The sequence below is a fragment of the Hypanus sabinus genome, assembly GCF_030144855.1.
Source record: "Hypanus sabinus isolate sHypSab1 chromosome 5 unlocalized genomic scaffold, sHypSab1.hap1 SUPER_5_unloc_2, whole genome shotgun sequence".
Taxonomy (NCBI): domain Eukaryota; kingdom Metazoa; phylum Chordata; class Chondrichthyes; order Myliobatiformes; family Dasyatidae; genus Hypanus; species Hypanus sabinus.
Window position 1 is genome coordinate 452822 of NW_026778918.1, and position 21203 is coordinate 474024.

At 42.7% G+C, this 21203-nt stretch overlaps 1 protein-coding gene across 3 annotated transcripts in view; it reads right to left on the reverse strand.

Annotated features, from left to right (window-relative positions):
- daxx (death-domain associated protein) overlaps positions 1–21203 on the reverse strand; it is a 59113-nt gene that overhangs the window by 20054 nt on the left and 17856 nt on the right. For all 3 annotated transcript variants that reach the window (XM_059957518.1, XM_059957517.1, XM_059957515.1), the window contains exon 4: positions 17409–18273. In XM_059957518.1, the coding sequence (XP_059813501.1) occupies positions 17409–18273 (865 nt within the window). The remainder of the gene's footprint in view (positions 1–17408; positions 18274–21203) is intronic.

A 21203-nucleotide genomic window follows, 5' to 3' on the forward strand; every position in this document is an offset into this window, starting at 1 on the left:
ACAAATCCGCTATTCTTATTAATAAAAGGAATTAATTCCTTTTTAGGCAAGGCAGCATCTAGAAGGAGAAGCACTGTCGACGTTTCGAGCTGAGACCCTTCGTCAGGGTCTCGGCCCGAAACGTCGACAGTGCTTCTCCCTATAGATGCTGCCTGGCCTGCTATGTTCCACCAGCATTTTGTGTGTGCTGTTGTTTGAATTTCCAGCATCTGCAGATTTCCTCATAATTCCTTTTTAGTTGACTCCGGAATTTTAGAAATTTGGAGGTTTTTACATCCTAATGATAAAGAGTTCTCATTCTTTTCTCATGTATCTGCCACAGGAATTCACCTCAGTCACACTGACAGCGGTTTACATTTCCCCCCCAGGCGGATGTGGAGTGTGCTCTGAACACACTGTATGCCAACATCAGTGAACTTGAGACCAGGTATCCGGAGGCCTTGCTCATTACAGCCGGGGACTTTAACCAGGCCAACCTCAGAAACGCACTGCCAAAGTTATACCAACATGTCTCCTGCTCCACTAGAGGGCCGAATATACTTGACCACTGCTACACAGCAGTCAAGGATGCCTACCGTTCCGTTCCACAACCTCACCTTGGAAAATCAGACCACACCGTACTCCTCCTCCCGACTTACAAACAGAAGTTGAAGCGGGAGGTCATGGTGTCAAAAGTGGTATCGCGTTGGACAAAGGAAATAGATGGGGTCCGTGACTGCTTTGAATCGGTGGACTGGTTAGTATTTGAGGACTCGGCAGCTAGCCTCGATGAGTATGTCACGGACTTTATCTGGAAATGCACAGAGGACTGTGTGTCTCGCAAGACGATCTAGGTGTTCCCTGACCGGAAACCTTGGATGAATTATGAGGTCCAGTCCCTTTTGAAGGCGAGAGCTGCGGCTTTTAGGTCCGGGGATACTAGTCGCTACATGGAATCCAGGCGTGAACTCCAGAAAGCCATTAAGGTGGCCAAGAGGCAATATCGAGCCAGGTTGGAAGCCCAGGCTAACCATAGTGATGCCAATAGACTATGGCAGGGTCTAAATGAGATCACTGAGAGCAATGAAAAGGCTGGGAATATCAATAACTGTTGCGCTTCTCTTCCTGATGAACTTAACGTATTTTACTCAAGATTCAAACAGAAGAGGAGCGTCCCGCCCCCTCTGGATGAACCAGACCTGGTGGCATCGAGATTCAACATCACCAAGGACGTTAGAAGGGCCTTCCTGAAGGTGACAGGCCCAGATGTCATCCCGAGACTGGTTCTCTGGGCCTGTGCAAGCAAGCTAGCTGGAGTGTTTGCTGACATCTTCAACAGCTCCCTGCTTCCGTCTAAGATACCCTTGTGTTTTAAGAAGGCAACGATAATCCCGGTGCCGAAGAAACGCAAGGTGGCATGGCTGAATGACTATCAACCTGTGGCTCTGACATCAATTGTTGTGAAGTGCTTCGAGCGATTGGTTATGGCACACATCGACCATAACCTACTGGTCAACCTTGACGCTTTGCAATTCACCTACAGGAGCAACAGGTCAACAGCAGACGCCATCTCTCTGGCACTACATTCTTCCTTAGAACACCTGGAGAATAAAGACGCATATGTAAGTCTCCTTTTCATTGACTACAGCTCTGCCTTTAATACCATCATTCCAAACAAACTGATTCCTAAGCTCTGGAACCTAGGTCTTAGCACTCAGATCTGTAGCTGGATCTTCAACTTCCTCACAGACAGGACCCAGGCTGTAAAAATAGGGAACAAGCTCTCCTCTACAATCACTGAGCACTGGTGTCCCACAAGGCTGCGTACTCAGCACCCTGCTGTACTCACTGTACGCCCATGATTGTGTAGCCAAGATTCCATCAAACTCAATATACAAGGTTGCTGATGACACCACAATTGTAGGCTGTATTTCGGGTAATGATGAGTTTGAGCATAGAGAGGAAATTAAGAACGTGGTGGCATGGTACGAAGACAATAACCTATTCCTCAACTTCAGCAAGACGACAGAATTGGTTTTTGACTTCAGAAGGAATAATGCACCACACAACCCCATCTACATCGGTGGTGCGCAGGTGGAACAGGTCAAAAGCTTTAAGTTCCTCGGTGTGAATATCACAAATGACCTGACTTTGTCTAACCAAGAAGAGTCCACTGCCAAGAAGGCCCACCAGCACCTTTACTTCCTGAGAAAGCTGAAGAAATTTGGCCTGTCCCCTAAAACTCTCATTAATTTTTATAGATGTACCGTAGAAAGCATTCTTCTAGGGTGCATCACAACCTGGTATGGACCAGAAGACCGGAAGAAGCTCCAGAAGATAGTGAACATAGCCCAGCACATCACACAAACCAATCTTCCATCCTTGGACTCACTTTACACCGCACGCTGTCAGAGCAGTGCTGCCAGGATAATCAAGGACACGACCCATCCAGCCAACACACTTTTCATCCCTCTTCCCTCCAGGAGAAGGTTCAATTGTTTGGAGATAATAAAATAATAAAGTATATTAAATTTTTTTTATTAGTTTTTCAAAACATTTTACAAATTAAAAACCCCAAACCCAATGAGGAACGTTAAAACAGTGCAAAATTAAGCATACAATAACAATATGCTACAAAGGAAGAGAATTAAGCAAAAAAAAAAGCACCTAAATTAAAGACAAGTAAGCTTAGTTTCCTCCCCAAGCCCCACAACACAAGAAAAAACAACAACTCCAGACCAACCACAACACAATATAGAGAGAATAAGTCAGGACAGCCAAGCTCCCAGACTGTGAATACACTCAGCAACAGAGGATAATAATGCCTTCTACCAGAAAAAAAAAGGAGCTGAAAGCAAGGGACCAAAAAGAAAAAAAAACCCTAGTCAAGAGGAAGGTTATGAAAGTACTCGATAAAAGGTCCCCAGACCTTATGGAACTTTAGATCTGAATTGAGAACTGAATAATGAATTTTTTCGAGGTCCAAACAGGCCATGATGTCATTAAGCCATTGAGCATGAGAGGGCGGGGCAGCATCTCTCCATCTGAGGAGGATCAAGCGTCCAGCCAGGAGAGAGGCAAAGGATAATATTCGGCATTTGGTCGGACCCAGACATAAATCTGTCTCGCCCCAAAAACCGAACAGAGCAATTAAGAGGTTTGGTTCTAGGTGCTGATTCAGAATACACGATAACTTAGTGAAGACATCTTTCCAGAATTTCTCCAAGCTAGGACAGAACCAGTACATATGGATGAGAGAGGCCACGCCCCTCTTGCATTTATCACAGAGCGGACTAACGCTAGGGTAGAATCGAGATAGTTTAGATTTAGACATATGGGCACTATGAACAATCTTAAACTGTAAAAGGCAGTGGCGAGCACAAAGAGAGGTTGAGTTAACCGATTTGAGAACTCAATCCCAGCTCTCCTCAGATAAGGAGATATTTAAATCCTGCTCCCAGGCCATTTTGATTTTATCCATGGGGGCCCGTTGTAAGGCCGCTAGTTTATCTCGGATGATTGATATTAAGCCTTTACCGAGTGGATTCATGGAAAGAAATAGGTCCATTGCATTTTTCGCAGGCATTTCAGGGAAATTAGGAATTAAAGGAGCAATAAAGTGTCGGATTTGGAGATAGCTGAAAAAATGAGCATTGGGCAGATTGAACTTAACAGAGAGCTGCTGAAAAGAAGCGAAGTGATCATCAATGAAAAGACCTTCAAAATGTCTAATGCCCTTCCTATACCAAACCTGGAATGCTGAATCGTATGTAGTACCGTAGATTCCAGACTACAGAGCGCACCTGATTAAAAGCCGCACGCTCTTAATTTTAGAAAGAAAATCAATTTTGTACTTGTACAGACCGCACCGGATTTTAAGCCGCGGGTGTCCCACGTTGTAATATGAGATATTTACACAGGAAGATATTACACGTGAGGATTTTTTAACTTTTAATTAAATCCGTATGGTAACATAAACAAATACATATTGCAAATGCTTTTTTTCCGAACAGCGCCTGTAACACAGCTACTTTTAAATATACATACGTATCGGTAACACACAAATTACGTTGCGTTTACTTTTTTACTGAACAGTGCACGAACAACATTCCAATATAAAAAAATATATATACTGCAGCCTACCAGGAAAAGTTATTGATCGCCTTCTTCATCTTCCTCCTGCGCACTAAAACCATCAAAGCCCTTCAGTGTCCGAATTGAACAACCTCAGGATCTCGTCACTCACTTCAGTCTCTTCGTTGTCGCTCTCACTTGAGCGCACGCGGTCCTCTTCATCACGCAGCAGTCCAGCCTTTCGAAACCCGCTGGTGATGGTGGATGTTGTGACACGGCTCCATGCATTTAGGATCCACTGGCAGACTTGAGTTGAAGATGCTCTTCGCATGCGTCCTGTTTTGGTAAAGGATTTCTCGCCGCTCGTCATCCAAGCCTCCCACTCAACGCGCAGCGCCACTTTAAATGCCCGGTTCACGCTGATGTCCAGTGGCTGCAAATACTTCGTGGTGCCCCCAGGAATCACAGCTGGAATTGAGTTTGTACTCTTGATGGCAGCTTTCACTGAACTTTCATTGTCAGCTGCTTAAAAATCATCATCGGTGGAAGCTTTAGTCCGGATGCTGTGCAGCTCAGAACACAAGTAAAATGCGTTCTCTCATGGCCACTTGTTTTCAGTGTGATGAACGAGTCACCTTTTTTATTAACAGTCCGAGTGAGAGGCAGGTCAAACGTCAAAGGTACTTCTTCCATATTTATGATATAGAGAATAGACAATAGGTGCAGAAGTAGACCATTCGGCCCCTCGAGTCTGCACCGCCGTTCTGAGATCATGGCTGATCATTCACTGTCAATACCCAGTCCCTGCCTTGTCCCCATATCCCTTGATTCCCCTATCCATCAGATATCTATCCAGCTCCTTCTTGAAAGCATCCAGAGAATTGGCCTCCACCGTCTTCCGAGGCAGTGCATTCCACACCTCCACAACTCTCTGGGAGAAGAAGCTCTTCCTCAACTCTTTTAAATAACTGACCTCTTATTCTCAATCCATGCCCTCTGGTACTGGACTCTCCCAACATCTGCAACATATTTCCTGCCTCAATCCTATCAAATCCTTTAATTATCTTAAACGTTTCAATCAGATCCCCTCTCAATCTCCTCAATTCCAGCGTGTACAAGCCCAATCTCTCCAATCTCTCTGCGTAAGACAGCCCTGCCATCAACCTAGCGAATCTACGCTGCACTTCCTCAATTGCCAGAATGTCCTTCCTTAAACCTGGAGACCAAGACTGTACACAATATTCCAGGTGTGGTCTCACCAGGGCCCTGTACAAATGCAAAAGAACATCCTTGCTCTTGTATTTAATTCCCCTTGTAACAAAGGCCAACATTCCATTTGCCCTCTTCACTGCCTGTTGCACTTGCTCATTCACCTTCATTGACTGGTGAACTAGGACTCCTAGTTCTCTTTGCATTTCTCCCTTACTTAACTCGACACCGTTCAGACAATACTCTGCCCTCTTGTTCCTGCTTCCAAAGTGGATAACTTCACATTTATTCACATTGAATGACATCTGCCAAGTATCTGCCCACTCACTCAGCCTATCCAAGTCTCCCTGTATTCTCCTAATGTCCTCTTCGCATGTCACACTGCCACCCAGTTTAGTATCGTCAGCAAACTTGCTGATATAGTTTTCAATGCCCTCATCTAAATCATTGACATAAATCGCAAAGAGCTGTGGTCCCAATACAGAGCCCTGTGGTACCCCACTAGTCACCTTCAGCCAGTCTGAGAAACTGCTACCCTTTGCTTTCTATCTGCCAACCAGTTTTCTATCCATCTTGAAACCCTGCCCCCAATGCCATGAGCTCTGATTTTACTCACCAATCTCCTATGTGGCACCTTATCGAATGCCTTCTGAAAATCTAGGTACACAACATCTACTGGCTTACCCTCGTCTAACATCCTTGTTACACCCTCAAAAAACTCCAACAGATTAGTCAAGCATGATTTGCCCTTGGTAAATCCATGCTGGCTCGGCCTAATCCTATTTCTGCCATCTAGATGTGCCACTATTTCGTCCTTAATAATGGACTCAAGCATCTTCCCCATGACTGACGTTAGGCTAACAGGCTGGCCCGATGGAATTCTCCGCTATCTTTGTTTGAGTGAATGTCCGGAAGTTAGCAAGTTTTTCCTCATGGTCGGAAGGGAGCTGCTGACACAGAGTCTGACGGACAGGCCTTTTCGTCTCATAAATCTAAAACACCACGATGGCACACCTCTAAAATCTTCGATTTTCATTTTGGTGGCGACTGCTTTAGCCTTCAGTCTGATCTGCACGGTGAAAACACCGCGGCCGCCTGCTCTCTGTGTGTTAACCCAGTCTTCAAGAAAGTTTTCAAGTTCGGGCCATCTGCTATGATTACCTCTGAAAGCTTTTGTCGTCTTTTTGCATTGATGCAGTTCTTCACGCTGGCATCTCCACCGTCTCACCATCGATTCATTTATGCCAAGGTTATGTGCAGCAACTCCATTTCCTTCTTCAACCGCCAGATTGATCGCCTTTAACTTAAAAGTTGCATCATATGCTTTCCATCGAGTGTTTTCCATGTTGATGAGGGCGAGTACAAATGACTGATTTACAATAATTTAATTGTGAAAGTGCGCTTGATTTATCGTACAATTTCATTGGACCTCTGTGAACGACTCATCAATTTTATTGGTCTACTGTTACGAGGCAAAATGTTTTTGGCGGCATGAAAAAAAAACATGCATTAGCCGCACCGTAGTATAGGCCGCAGTGTTCAAAGCGTGAGGAAAAGCAGCGGCTTATAGTCCAGAATTTATGGTAGATAAAAAAAGGTGAATATGAGCAATAGGGCTGGAAACGGAAAACCCCTGGAAACCATAGCATTTCCTGATCTGAGCCCATATACGCAAAGTGTGTCTAACAAGAGGATTAGCTATTGATCTGGGCAGACTACTAGGGAGTGCAGAGCTAAGAAGTGCAGAGATAGATAATTCTTTAGTGGAGCTCAGCTCCATCGCCACCCAGTTAGGGCACTCGGGTTGGCCATGGAAGAAAGACCAGAAGGTAGCACAACGTATATTAGCTGCCCAATAATATAAACGAAAGTTAGGTAAAGCCATGCCACCCTCTTTTTTAGATTTTTGGAGATGGATTTTATTAATTCTGGATCACTTATTCTGCCACAGATATGACAAAATAATAGAGTCTAAGGAAACAAAAAAAGATTTAGGAATAAAAATTGGGATAGATTGAAATAGGTATAAAAATTTGGGGAGAACATACATTTTAACAACATTAATACGACCAACCAAAGACATAGATAGAGGTGACCATTGTACCAGACTCTGTTTTATAGCATATGAAAGGTTGGCAAAGTTTTCACGAAAGAGATCTTTAAACTTCCTTGTGACTGTAATTCCAAGATAAGTAAATTGATTATGGTAATAAAGTATATTATAATTACTCTAGAATTAATTACTTTTTTAAAATTGTCTCTCGATTAGTTCTGTTACTGCCTGTGAGTACGATGCAATTGCCGTTTCCGATCATGTGCCCTTGAAACTATCAATCAAATTAACTGATGTAACTTTTAGTGTGAGACAATGGAGGTTTAACTCTACTCTATTTCAGGACTTCAACTTTGTTAACTTTATTAAAGAACAGATTGCCTTTTTATTTTCAACTAACTTTATGGAAGAAATTTCCAGTGCGATATTATGGGATACTTCTAAAGTACATACATTGGCTGATAAGATTAAAGAAATAGATAAAAAATATTCTTCTGCTCCTTATAAAAAGCTTATAAAAAGAGTTGAACTTAAGATGCAACACAGTTTACTAATTGGTCCCCATTGTTCTACCATCGATTGGTAGAATTAATGCTACTAAGATGATTATTTTACCTAAATTACTATCTATTTCAGATGCTACCAATTTTCATTTCTATATCCTTTTTTGATATATACGATTTGATATTCATATATATGGCAGAATAAAAATCCTCGGTTAAGTAAGAAAAGTTTACAGAAATCAAAAAAGGATGGCGGTTTGGCAATGTCGAACTTAAGATTCTATTACTGGGCAATTAATATTGGATATTTAACGTTCTGGACACAAGATCTGCATGTAATTCAATGTCCATGATGGATGAACTTCCAGTGCGAGTCTGTACAGGGGTTCTTATTAGCTTCTATTTTAGTGGCCTCGCTTCCTTTTGCACTCACTAAACTGAATAAACAAATGACTAATCAATAACTAAACATACAATACGAATATGGTTTCAATTTCGTAACTTTTTTGGTTTGAATATCAAGCCCTATTATATCCAATTTTTTCTTCCAACCATCCAGAATTGATAAAGCTTTTCTTTTATGGAATATAAAGGGAATAACATATTTTCGTGACTTATTCATGGACAACTGTCTCATGTCTTTTGAACAGTTGTCTAATAAATATAATTTGCTAACATCACATTTTTTCAGATATTTACAGATCAGAAACTTTTTGAATGTTATTTTACCTACTTTTCCCAATATCACATCAAACTGAAATTACAGAAAAAATTTGAGGTTTAAACCCTTATCAGAAGTTTATTAGCAATTATTTATGATCTGATTATGAAAATATGTCTAGGTACATCTGATAAAATTAAGAATGAATGGGAAAGAGAACTTCAGGTGTCTTTATCAATAGAGAAATGGGAGGAAATTCTCCAACTAGTTAACATTTCTTCAATGTGTGCAAGACACGCTTTGATACAATTTATGGTGGTTCATAGAGCCCATATGTCCAAGGATAAGTTAGCTTATTTTTACTGCCATATAAATCCTGTCTGTGACAGATATAATTCTGAGGTAGCCTCCTTGACACATATGTTCTGGTCTTTCCCTCTTTTGGAAAAATATTGGAAACATATTTTTGATATTATTTCAACAGCTTTGCTTATTGATGTACAACCTTATCCTATTACTGCAATTTTTGGATTACCAGTGATGGACTCCAGTCAATTATCCCCTTCAGCTTGCTGTTTGATTGCATTTGTAACATTAATAGCCAGAAGATCCATTTTATTTAAATGGAAAGATTCTAATTCCCCCTACTACATTTCAATGGTTTTCCCAAACAATAACATGTTTAAACTTAGAAAAAATTAGGAGTGGCCATAAATTAACCCTTCAGTTAAATTTGAAGAAACTTGGAGGTCATTTATTCAACATTTTCATATGGTGTAATGTATTTTCATTTGACCTTTTCCGAATCCTTCTCAAGGACTTTTTGTTCGTGTATAGAGGAGCGGAGTTAATGACAAATAATGATCTTAACTGATGAAACATGGCAGCCCAGCTTTGGTTTTATTTTTTATATTTCTTTTTAGTTTCGGGGGACTTTTTTTCTCTGTGAAAAAATTTTTTTTGTATCTTTTTCATGTTTAGCTACTAAGAAATTGGGAGGCTTAGATTACATATATTACTTGGAGTCTGTTTCTGTATACGTTAACCGTTATTAATGTAATCCCAATCTCTTTGTATCGTGATCATTGTTATGTTATCTACTCAAAACCCAAAAAAAAATTGAGAAAGAAAGAATACCTAGTACAACACTTAAATAATCGCAGTCTAGGTTTAAAAAAAACAAGATGGGAGATGTGGGTTGCAGAGGTACCCTGCCCGACATATAAAAAAAGACAAAGTCAGGTTACTGTCAGAGCCTGCTCTTCTCAAGAAAGATCTGTTTTTGTGCACCATGTCTTGATCAAAGCAACTTTCAGACAACCTTAGAAGAATCATAGAGATGCATGAAGCTGGAAATGGCTACAAAAGGTTGTGTGTTTTTTTTTTGAAGACCTGAGTTTTCATTAGTCCACAGTACGAGAAGTTGTCTGCCAATGGAGGAACTTCAATAATGTTGTTACTCTCCTTAGGAATGGGCATCCTGCAAAAATCACACCAAGAGCACAATGTGCAATACTGAAAGTGAAAAGGAACCCAAGGTAACAGCAAAAGACCTGCAGAAATCTCTGGAACTTGTGTCCACTGTAAGAAAAACACTGAAGAATGTTGTTCATGGAAGGACACCATGGAGGAAGACACTCCAAAAGAAAACATTGCTGCATGTCTCAAACTTGCAAAAGATTACCTGGAAGTTCCACAATGCTTCTGGGACGATGTTCTGTGGACAGAAGTTGAACTTTTCGGCAGAAGTGCATGTTTGGAGGAAAACTGGCACTGCACGCCAACACCAAAACCTCATCCCAACTGTGAAGCTTGGTGGATGATAGGAGCATCATGGTTTGGGGCTGCTTTATTCCCTCAGGGCCTGGACAGTTTGCATTTGTTGAGGGAACAATGAATTCAAAATTGTATCAAGACATTTTACAGGAGAATGTCAGGGTAGCGGTCTGTCACCTGAAGCTTAATAGAAGTTGGATGATGCAACAAGACAATGATCCAAAACACAAGAATAAACCAACAGAATGGTTTAAAAAAAGACAAAAGTTCATGGTTTGGAATAGCCAAGACAGAGTCCAGACCTTAACCCAATTGAGACCTGAAGAGGACTGTTCATGCAAGGTATCCCAGAAGTATTGATGAATTGAAATAGTTTTGTATGGAGGAATGGTTTAAGTGCAAGTCTGATCAGCAGCTACAGGAAATGCCTGGTGAAGGTAATTGCTGCTAAAGCAGGTTCTACCAGTTATTAAATACAAAAGTTCACATACTTTTTTCCAGCCTGGGCTGTGAATGATTAAACAACGTACAATTGTTTGAGTTCAGACATTGCTTTTGTCTAGTGTTGACTTGGATTAGACCACATTTTATGAGCAATTAATGCAGAAAACCAGGTAACTGCAGAGGGTTCACAATTTCCTTCTTCCAACTGTACATTATGGGGTGAAGGGGCTGCTCCTGCGCTGCACTGGTCTATGTACCAGATTTCTTCTTTTGGAGTATCTATTAAAATTAACTGGTCAAAAGGCTAAAAAAACAACAGATCTAAGAGCAAAAAACTGGAAGGTTGCTTGCTGAACCTGGAGATACACAGGATTAGTGTGCACAGTCGTAAATATCAAATATCAAAAAATCCAAAATGCACAGACTCATACTTACACTGGCTGTCAGCACATTCACAGCCCTCCACAATCCCTATAACTACAAAATTGGGATATTTTCCGAAATGCAATAAAAACAAAAATCTGTGATGTTAATTCACGTGAACCTTTATCTTAACTGACAAAAGTACAAGATTTTCAATAGTTTTACTGACCAACTTAATTGTATTTTGTAAATATACACAAATTTAGAATTTGATGGCTGCAACACACTCAACAGAAATTGGGACAGAGGCATGTTTACCATTGTGTTACATCACCTTTCCTTTTAATAACACTTGTTAATCGTTTTGGAACTGAGGATACTAATTGTAGTAGATTTGCAATTGGAAATTTTGTCCATTCTTGCTTGATATAAGACTTCAGCTGCTCAACAGTCCGTGGTCTCCGTTGTCTGATTAGCCTCTTCATGACGCGCCATACATTTTCAATAGGAGATAGATCTGGACTGGCAGCAGTCAAGCACACGCACTCTGTGTCTACAAAGCCACACTGTTGTAGCCCGTGCAGAATGTGGTCTGGCAGTGTCCTGCTGAAATAAGCATGGACGTCCCGGGAAGAGACGTCGCCTTGATGGCAACATAAGTCTCTCTAAAATCCTAATATACACCTCAGAGTCAATGATACCTTCACATACATGCAACTCACCCATGCTGTGGGCACTGATGCACTCCCATACCATCACAGATGCTGGCTTTTGCACCTTTTGCTGATAACAATCAGGATGGTCGTTTTCACCTTCGGCACGGAGAACTCAGTGCCTGTTTTTCTGAAAACTAGCTGAAATGTGGACTCATCTGACCACAGCACACAGTTCCACAGTCTTTCGGTCCATCTGAGATGAGCTCAGGCCCAGAGAACTCGCCAGAGTTTCTGCATAGAGTTGATGTATGGCTTCCTCCTTGCGTAATACAGTTTCAAGTTGCATGTCTGGAAGTGTGTCCGACTGCAGCTTCTGGCAGACCACATTGAGCGTCTGGAGCTGCAATTGGATTCATACTGGAGCATCCGCGATGCTGAGAAAGTCGTGAATAGCACGTTCAGTGAGTTGGCCACACTGCAGGTAAAGACTATACAGGCAGAAAGGGAAGGGGTGGCCACTAGACTGTGTAGCAGTAGGCAGGTAGTGCAGGAGTCCCCTGAGGTCATCTCCCTCCCAAACAGATATACTGTTGTGGATACTGTTGGGGGAGATGTCTCATCAGGGGAAGGTAGCAGCAGCCGAATTCATTGCACCATGGGAGGCTCTGCGGCACAGGAGGGAAGGAAAAGGAGTGGGAGAGCTATAGTGATAGGGGATTCGATTGTAAGGGGAATAGATAGGCGTTTCTGCGGCCGCAAACGAGACTCCAGGATGGTATGTTGCCTCCCTGCTACAAGGGTCAAGGATGTCTCTGAGCGGCTGCAGGACATTCTGGAATGGGAGTGTGAACAGCCAGTGGTCGTGGTGCACATAGCTACCAACGATATAGGTAAAAAACAGGATGAGGTCTGTTAGGAGATAAACTAAAAAGTAGGACCACAAAGGTAATAATCTCTGGATTACTACCAGTGCCACATGCTAGTCAGAATAGAAATAGGAGGATCTTTCAGATGAATACGTGACTTGAAAAATGGTGCGGGGGGGGGGGGGGGGGATTCAAATTTCTGGGGCACTGGAACCAGTTCTGGGGGAGGTGGGACCAGTATAATCAGGACAGTCTGCACCTGGGCTAGACTGGAACCAATGTCCTAGGGGGAGCGTTTGCTACTGCTGTTCAGGAGGATTTAAACTAATGTGGCAGGGGGATGGGAACAAGTGCAGAGAGACAGAGGGGTGTAAAATGAGGGTAGAAGCAAAAAGTAGTGAGGGGAAAAGTAAAAGTGGCAGGCAGGCAAATCCAAGGCAAAAAGCAAAAAGTGCCACTTTCAACATAATTGTATAAGGGCTAAGAGTGTTGTAAAAACAAGTCTGAAGGCTTTGTGAAGGCAATGCGAGGAGCATTCGTAACAAGGTGGATGAATTGAATGTGCAGATAGTTATTAATGAATATAATATAGTTGGGATCACAGAGACATGGCTCCAGGGTGACCAAGGATGGGAGCTCAACATCCAGGGATATTCAATATTCAGGAGGGATAGACAGGAAAGAAAAGGAAGTGGGGTAGCATTGCTGGTTAGAGAGGAGATTACCTCAATAGAAAGGCAGGACATTAGCCTGGAGGATGTGGAATCGATATGGGTAGAGCTGCATAACACTAAGGGGCAGAAAACACTGGTGGGAGTTGTGTGCAGCCACCTAACAGGAGTAGTGAGGTTGGGGATGGCATTAAACAGGAAATTAGAAATGCGTGCAATAAAGGAACTGTAGTGGTGAAGAGGGCTTTTGGAACGCTGGCCTTTATAAATCAAAGCATTGAGTACAGAAGTTGGGATGTAATGCTAAAGTTGTACAAGGCATTGGTAAGGCCAAATTTGGAATATTGTGTGCAGTTCTGGTCACCGAATTATAGGAAAGATATCAATAAATTAGAGAGAGTGCAGAGACGATTTACTAGGATGTTACCTGGGTTTCAGCAATTAAGTTACAGAGAAAGGTTGAACAAGTTAGGTCTCTATTCATTGGAGCGTAGAAGGTTGAGGGGAGATTTGATCGAGGTATTTAAAATTTTGAGAGGGATAGATAGAGTTGACGTGAATAGGCTGTTTCCATTGAGAGTAGGGGAGATTCAAACTAGAGGACATGATTTGAGAGTTAGGGGGCAGAAGTTTAAGGGAAACACGAGGGGGTATTTCTTTACTCAAAGAGTGATAGCTGTGTGGAATGAGCTTCCTGTAGAAGTAGGAAAGGCCAGTTCAGTTGTGTCATTTAAGGTAAAATTGGATAGGTATATGGACAGGAAAGGAGTGGAGGGTTATGGGCTGAGTGCGGGTAGGTGGGTTATGGGCTGAGTGCGGGTAGGTGGGACTAGGTGAGATTAAGGGTTCGGCACGGACTAGGAGGGCCAAGATGGCCTGTTTCCGTGCTGTGATTGTTATATGGTTATAGTTATAATGGGTGACTTCAATCTACATATAGATTGGGTGAACCAAATTGGTAAGGGTGCTGAGGAAGAGGACTTCTTGGAATGTATGCGGGATGGTTTTCTGAACCAACATGTCGAGGTACCAGCTAGAGAGCAGGCCATTCTGGACTGGGTATTGAGCAATGAGGAAGGGTTAGTTAGCAATCTTCTCATGCGAAGCCCCTTGGGCAAGAGTGACCATAATATTGTGGAATTCTTCACTGAGATGGAGAGTGACATAGTTAATTCAGAAACAAAGGTTCTGAACTTAAAGAAGGGTAACTGTGAAGGTATGAGACATGAATTAGCTAAGATAGACTGGCAAATGATACTTAAAGGGTTGACGGTGGATATGCAATGGCAAGCATTTAAAGATCGCATGGATGAACTACAACAATTGTTCATGCTAGTTTGGCAAAAGAATAAACCAGGGAAGGTTGTGCACCCGTGGCTGACAAGGGAAATTAGGGAGAGAATCAAGTCCAAAGAAGAAACATATAAATTAGCAAAAAAAAAGCGGCACACCTGAGGACTGGGAGAAATTCAGAGACCAGCAAAGGAGGACAAAGGGCTTAATTAGGAAATGGGAAAAATATTATGAGAGAAAGCTGGCAGGGAACATAAAAACTGACTGTAAAAGCTTTTATAGATATGTGAAAAGAAAAAGATTGGTCAAGACAAATGTAGGTCCTTTACTGTCAGAAACAGGTGAATTGATCATAGGGAACAAAGACATGGCAGACTAATTGATTCTTTGGTTCTGCCTTCACTAAGGAAGACATAAACAATCTTCCAGAAATAGTAAGGGACCAAGGGTCTAGTGAGATGGAGGAACTGAGGGAAATACATGTTAGTAGGGAAGTGGTGTTAGGTAAATTGAAGGGATTAAAGGCAGATAAATCCCCAGGGCCAGATGGTTTGCATCCCAGAGTGCTTAAGGAAGTAGCCCAAGAAATAGTGGATGCATTAGTGATAATTTTTCAAAACTCCTTAAATTCTCGTTTAGTTCCTGAGGATTGGAGGGTGGCTAATGTAACCCCACTTTATAAAAAAGGAGGGAGAGAGAAACCGGGGAATTATAGACCGGTGAGTCTGACATCAGTGGTGGGGAAAATGCTAGAGTCGGTTATCAAAGATGTGATAACAGCACATTTAGAAAGAGGTGAAATCATCGGACAAAGTCAGCATGGATTTGTTAAAGGAAAATCATGTCTGACGAATCTTATAGAATTTTTTGAAGATGTAACTAGTGGAGTGGATAGGGGAGAGCCAGTGGATGTGGTATATTTAGATTTTCAAAAGGCTTTTGACAAGGTCCCACACAGGCGATTAATGTGCAAACTTAAAGCACACGGTATTGGGGGTATGGTATTGATGTGGATAGAGAATTGGTTGGCAGACAGGAAGCAAAGAGTGGGAGTAAACGGGACCTTTTCAGAATGGCAGGCAGTGACTAGTGGGGTACCGCAAGGCTCGGTGCTGTGACTCCAGTTGTTTACTATATTAATGATTTAGACAAGGGAATTAAATGCAGCATCTCCAAGTTTGCGGATGACACGAAGCTGGGCGGCGGTGTTAGCAGTGAGGAGGATGCTAAGAGGATGCAGGGTGACTTGGATAGGTTAGGTGAGTGGGCAAATTCATGGCAGATGCAATTTAATGTGGATAAATGTGAGGTTATCCACTTTGGTTGCAAGAACAGGAAAACAGATTATTATCTGAACCGTGGCCGATTAGAAAAAGGGGAGGTGCAACGAGACCTAGGTGTCATTGTACATCAGTCATTGAAGGTGGGCATGCAGGTACAGCAGGCGGTGAAAAAGGCAAATGGTATGTTGCCATTCATAGCAAAAGGATTTGAGTACAGGAGCAGGGAGGTTCTACTGCAGTTGTATAAGGCCTTGGTGAGACCACACCTAGAGTATGGTGTGCAGTTTTGGTCCCCTAATCTGAGGAAAGACACTCTTGCCATAGAGGGAGTACAGAAAAGGTTCACCAGATTGATTCCTGGGATGGCAAGACTTTCATATAAAGAAAGACTGGATCAACTAAGTTTATACTCACTGGAGTTTAGAAGATTGGGGGGGGGGGGGGATCTTATTGAAACATATAAAATTCTAAAGGGATTGGACAGGCTAGATGCTGGAAGATTGTTTCTTATGTTGGGGAGTCCAGAACGAGGGGTCACAGTTTAAGGATAAAGGGGAAGTCTTTTAGGACCGAGATGAGGAAAAACTTCTTCACACAGAGAGTGGTGAATCTGTGGAATTCTCTGCCACAGTAAACAGTTGAGTCTGGTTTACTGGCTATATTTAAGAGGAAGTTAGATATGGCCCTTGTGGCTAAAGGGATCAGGAGTTTGGAGAGAAAGCAGGTACAGGGTTCTGGGTTGGATGATCAGCCATGATCATACTGAATGGCGGTGCAGGCTCAAAGGGCCAAATGGCCTACTGCACCTATTTTCTATGTTTCTAATATTATGTACTGTAGATGTTGAAAGACCTAAATTCCCTGCAATCGTGCATTGGGAAATGATCCTTTTGAACTGACTAACAATTCTCTCATGAATTTTGGCACAAACGGGTGAGCCACACCCCAGCCTTGCTTGCAAAGACTGAGCCTTTAATGGACGCTACTTTTATATCCAGTCATGATATCTCACCTGCTACCAATTAGCCTGCTTAATGTGGAGTCTTCCAAACCAGTGTTACTTGGATATTCTGTGCACTTTTCAATCTTATTTTAACTCTGTCCCAACTTTTGTTTAGTGTGTTGCAGCCATCAAATTCTAAATTTGTGTATATTTACAAAATACAATTAAGTTGGTCAGTAAAACTACTGAAAATCTTTTATTTGTGCTTTTGTCAGTTAAAATAAAGGTTCACGAGAATTAACATCACAGATTTTTGTTTTTATTGCATTTTGGAAAATATCCCAACTTTTCTGGAAATGGGGTTTGTATTTCAAGCTGGTTGTAAAAACACAGCCCAGGGCTCATCCTGCTCTCAGCTGCCAGGTCAGCAGTTTGGGTGTGTGTGACAGATACCTGTACATCAGTGATCTACCCCTTCCACAAGGTCTTCAGCATCTGGTGGTCAAGCAGCCAAAGCCACCTGTGCCAGATGTTTTGGTGTTAATTGGGTGGTTTTCAGCTGCCTGGCTTCATGGCTTAATGGCAATTTGCAGCAAGAATTACAACAAAAATAGCAACTTCAGCTTTTACTTACCGGCACTTCACATCTCTCTCTCGTTTAACTCTCTTTGTAACCGGTGAATCGTCCAGAACAGAACTGCCCTCCTTTCCGTTTACTGTAGTTAAACAGGTTTCTGGACTCGGTCTATCCGTTTCCAACAATTGATCTTTACAGATGATAGACTTTTTATCCAAGTGTGCAGAGACTCTCTGGGTCAAAGACTGAGACTGTGCCTCAGAACAGGCCAAAGTTCCCACATCACAAGTGAATGCTGGCAGGTTTTTGATTACTTGCCGAGTACCATCACATGACTCAGAGGGAAGTTCTGGCGTCTCTAGGTTTTGCCCACTGGAGTCTGCTCGCTTTCTCTTAGCTGGCCGCTCATCTTTCACTTCCTCACGCTCAGATGTTGCAGGGCTGGACATGGCACTTTCAACACCTCCTCGTGTGGTGTAGCCCTCCACTCCCAGCTGGTCCTTTCCCTCACTGTCAAACACCGCATCATGTCCCACAGTACTGACAGGTACGTGCTTGTTGCCTGACCCGATGACCTCCTCGGAGAGAACACTTGCACCCTGACCATTTGACCCAACTGATGCCAGCTCATTACTTGATGCATCTCCTTTCTCCACAGCAATGGGCGGCCCAATGACATCCTCAGTGCCAGCTCTTTCCCCTGTGGGGTGCTTCCCTTCCAGGTTGCTTGCTGGCTCTGGGTGGCTGGTGCAGACAGAGCGGTTCTCAGTACAGGAGGCATCTTCGCCTTCCAAAGGGCAGATGATGTCCCTTACCTGGACCTCTGCAGACTCAGAATCTTCTTCGCTCTCATCTGATGACTGGGGGGAGCTTTCAGACTGAACCTCAGCTTCATCAATCTCACTGCCTTCACATTTCTCATCTGAAACACAGTTGAGGACAGCAATTAATTCAAAAAGGGACACAGTACAGCCCCTGTGCCTCCCATTCGTCACCCCATCCTGCAAGAGAACAATCAGTTGCTAGACTTTGTACTGAGCACAAAACAGACAACACTAGAAAATTTCCTGTCCACTTAACAGTCAGCTCTTTACACCGACACAAAGGCTTTGCTTTCAGACACAGTACAGGTCAAATATTTAGATAAAACTCCAGAGAAATGCTGGAGAAGGTAGAAGGATGAAAGAGGATATTAGTGGGACTGGAGGGCTTGTGTTATGAGGAAAGGATACAGAGGGATGACCTTATGAGAGTTATAAAATTATGAGGAGACGAGACACGGTTAAGTGCTGGTCTTTTTCCTCAAGTAGGGCAGTCCAAAACTTGAGGGCAAAGGCTCAAATTGATAGTGACAGACTTAAAGGGAACACTCAGGGCAAATTCTTCAGTGATGTACATGTTGGAAAAAGCTGTCAAAGGGCATTTCCAACCACAGCATTGTAACTTTGCCTTTCTGCCCAGAGATGAACAAGTCGTCAGGATGATTGGCATTCAGTACGGAGAAGGAATCTAATTGTACTTAACACAATGTTCCAATGAGACAGGGAAGTTATGGTAGGGTACAGGAACCGTGGCATACAAAACTGTAATAAATCTGGTCAAGACGAAAAGTTTACAAAAGGTTCAGAGAGCTAAGTAATGTTAGAGATCTAGAAGATTATAAGGTTACTAGGAAGGAGCTTAAGGAGGAAATTAGGAGAGCCAGAAGGGGCCATGAGAAGGCCTTGGTGGGCAGGATTAAGGAAAACCCCAAGGCATTTTACAAGTATGTAGAGGATAAGACATGAAAGAATAGGACCTGTCAAGTGTGACAGTGGGAAAGTATATGGAACCAGTGAAAATAGCAGAGATACTTAATGAATACTTTACTTCAATATTCATTATGGAAAAGGATCTTGGTGATTGTAATGATGACTTTCAGTAGACTGAAAAGCTTGAGCATGTAGGTATTAAGAAAGAGGATGTGCTGGAGCTTTTGGAAAGCATCAAGTTGAATAAGTCGCTGGGACTGGTGGAGATGGACCCCAGGCTACTGTGGGAGGCGAGGGAGGAGATTGCTCACTGTTGCAATCTATAGACTATAGACTGTAGCAAACTAGCCTCAGTGGCTGGGAAAATGTTGGGGTCATTTGTTAAGGATGAGGTTATGGAGTACTTGGTAACATAGGACAAGACAGTACAAAGTCAGCATGGTTTCCTTAAGGGAAAATTTTGCCTGACAAACCTGTTGGAATTCTTTGAGGAGATTACAAGTAGAATAGATAAAGGAGATGCAGTGGATGTTGTATATTTGGACTTTCAGAAGGCCTTTGACAAGGTGCCAAACATGAGGCTGCTTACCAAGATAAAAGTATGACTAAACACATTAATGAAGGTAAAGCAGCTGATGTGGTGTTTATGGATTTCAGCAAGGCATTTGATAAGGTACCCCATGCAAGGCTTAATGAGAAAGTACGGAGGCATGGGATCCAAGGGGACATTGCTTTGTGAATCCAGAACTGGCTGCCCACGGAAGGCAAAGAGTGGTTGTAGCCAGGTCATATTCTGCATGGAGGTCGGTGACCAGTGGTGTGACTCAGGGATCCATTCTGGGACCCCTTCTCTGTGATTTTTATAAATGATCTGGATGAGCAAGTGGAGGGATGGGAAGTAAGTTTGCTGATGGCACAAAGGTTGTGGATAGTGTGGAGGGCTGTCAGAGGTTACAGCAGGACATTGATAGGATGCAAAACTGGGCTGAGAAGTGGCAGATGGAGTTCAACCCAGATAAGTGAGATGAGGTTCATTTTGGTAGGTCAAATGTGATGGTAGAATATAGTATTAATTGTAAGGCACTTGGCAGTGCGGAGGATCAGAGGGATCTTGGGGTCCGAGTCCACAAGACATTCAAAGCAGCTGCGCAAGTTCACTCTGTGGTTAAGACGGCATACGGTGTACTGGCCTTCATTAATCGTGGAATTGAATTTAGTAGCCGAGAGGTAATGTTGCAGCTATATAGGACCCTGGTCAGACCCCACTTGGAGTACTGTGCTCAGTTCTGATTGCCTTACTACAGGAAGGATGTGAAAACCATAGAAAGGGTGCAGAGGATATTTATAAGGATGTTGCCTGGATTGGGGAGCATGCCTTATGAAAACAGGTTGAGTGAACTCGGCCTTTTCTCCTTGGAGTGATGCAGGATGAGAGGTGACCTGATAGAGGTGTATAAGATGATGAGAGACTTTGATCGCGTGGATAGCCAGAGGTTTTTTCCCAGGGCTGAAATAGTTGCCACAAGAGGATACATGTTTAAGGTGCTGGGGAGTATGTACAGAGGCAATGTCAGGGGTAAGTTTTTTACTCAGAGAGTGGTGAATGCGTGGAACGGGCTGCCGGCAACAGTGGTGGAGGCAGATATGATAGTGTCTTTTAAGAGACTTCTTGATGGGTACATGGAGCTTAGAAAGACAGAGGGCTATGGATAAGCCTAGTAATTTCTAAGGTAGGGACATGTTCGGCACAACTTTGTCGGCTGAAGGGCCTGTATTGTGCTGTAGGTTTTCTATGTTCCTAACGGACCAAGGACAACCTTGCACATGTCCAAAGTGGGAAGCAATCACACACAATCACTTCTTTCAGTCCTATTGTCACTGAGTAGCTTCCACTTCACTTTTCTGCTAAGGATTAGATTACAATCATTACCACTATCAATATGAAAAACATGCTGAAAATACAGAGTAACAACACAATTTGCTTATGTCAGTCAGCGTCAATGGAAATGAATTAATAGTCAGCATTGTAGGCCAGCCAAGACTCTTCATCAGGACCAGAAATGAAGGGAATAAATGCTAGAATCGGGTGGAGCAGAGCAGG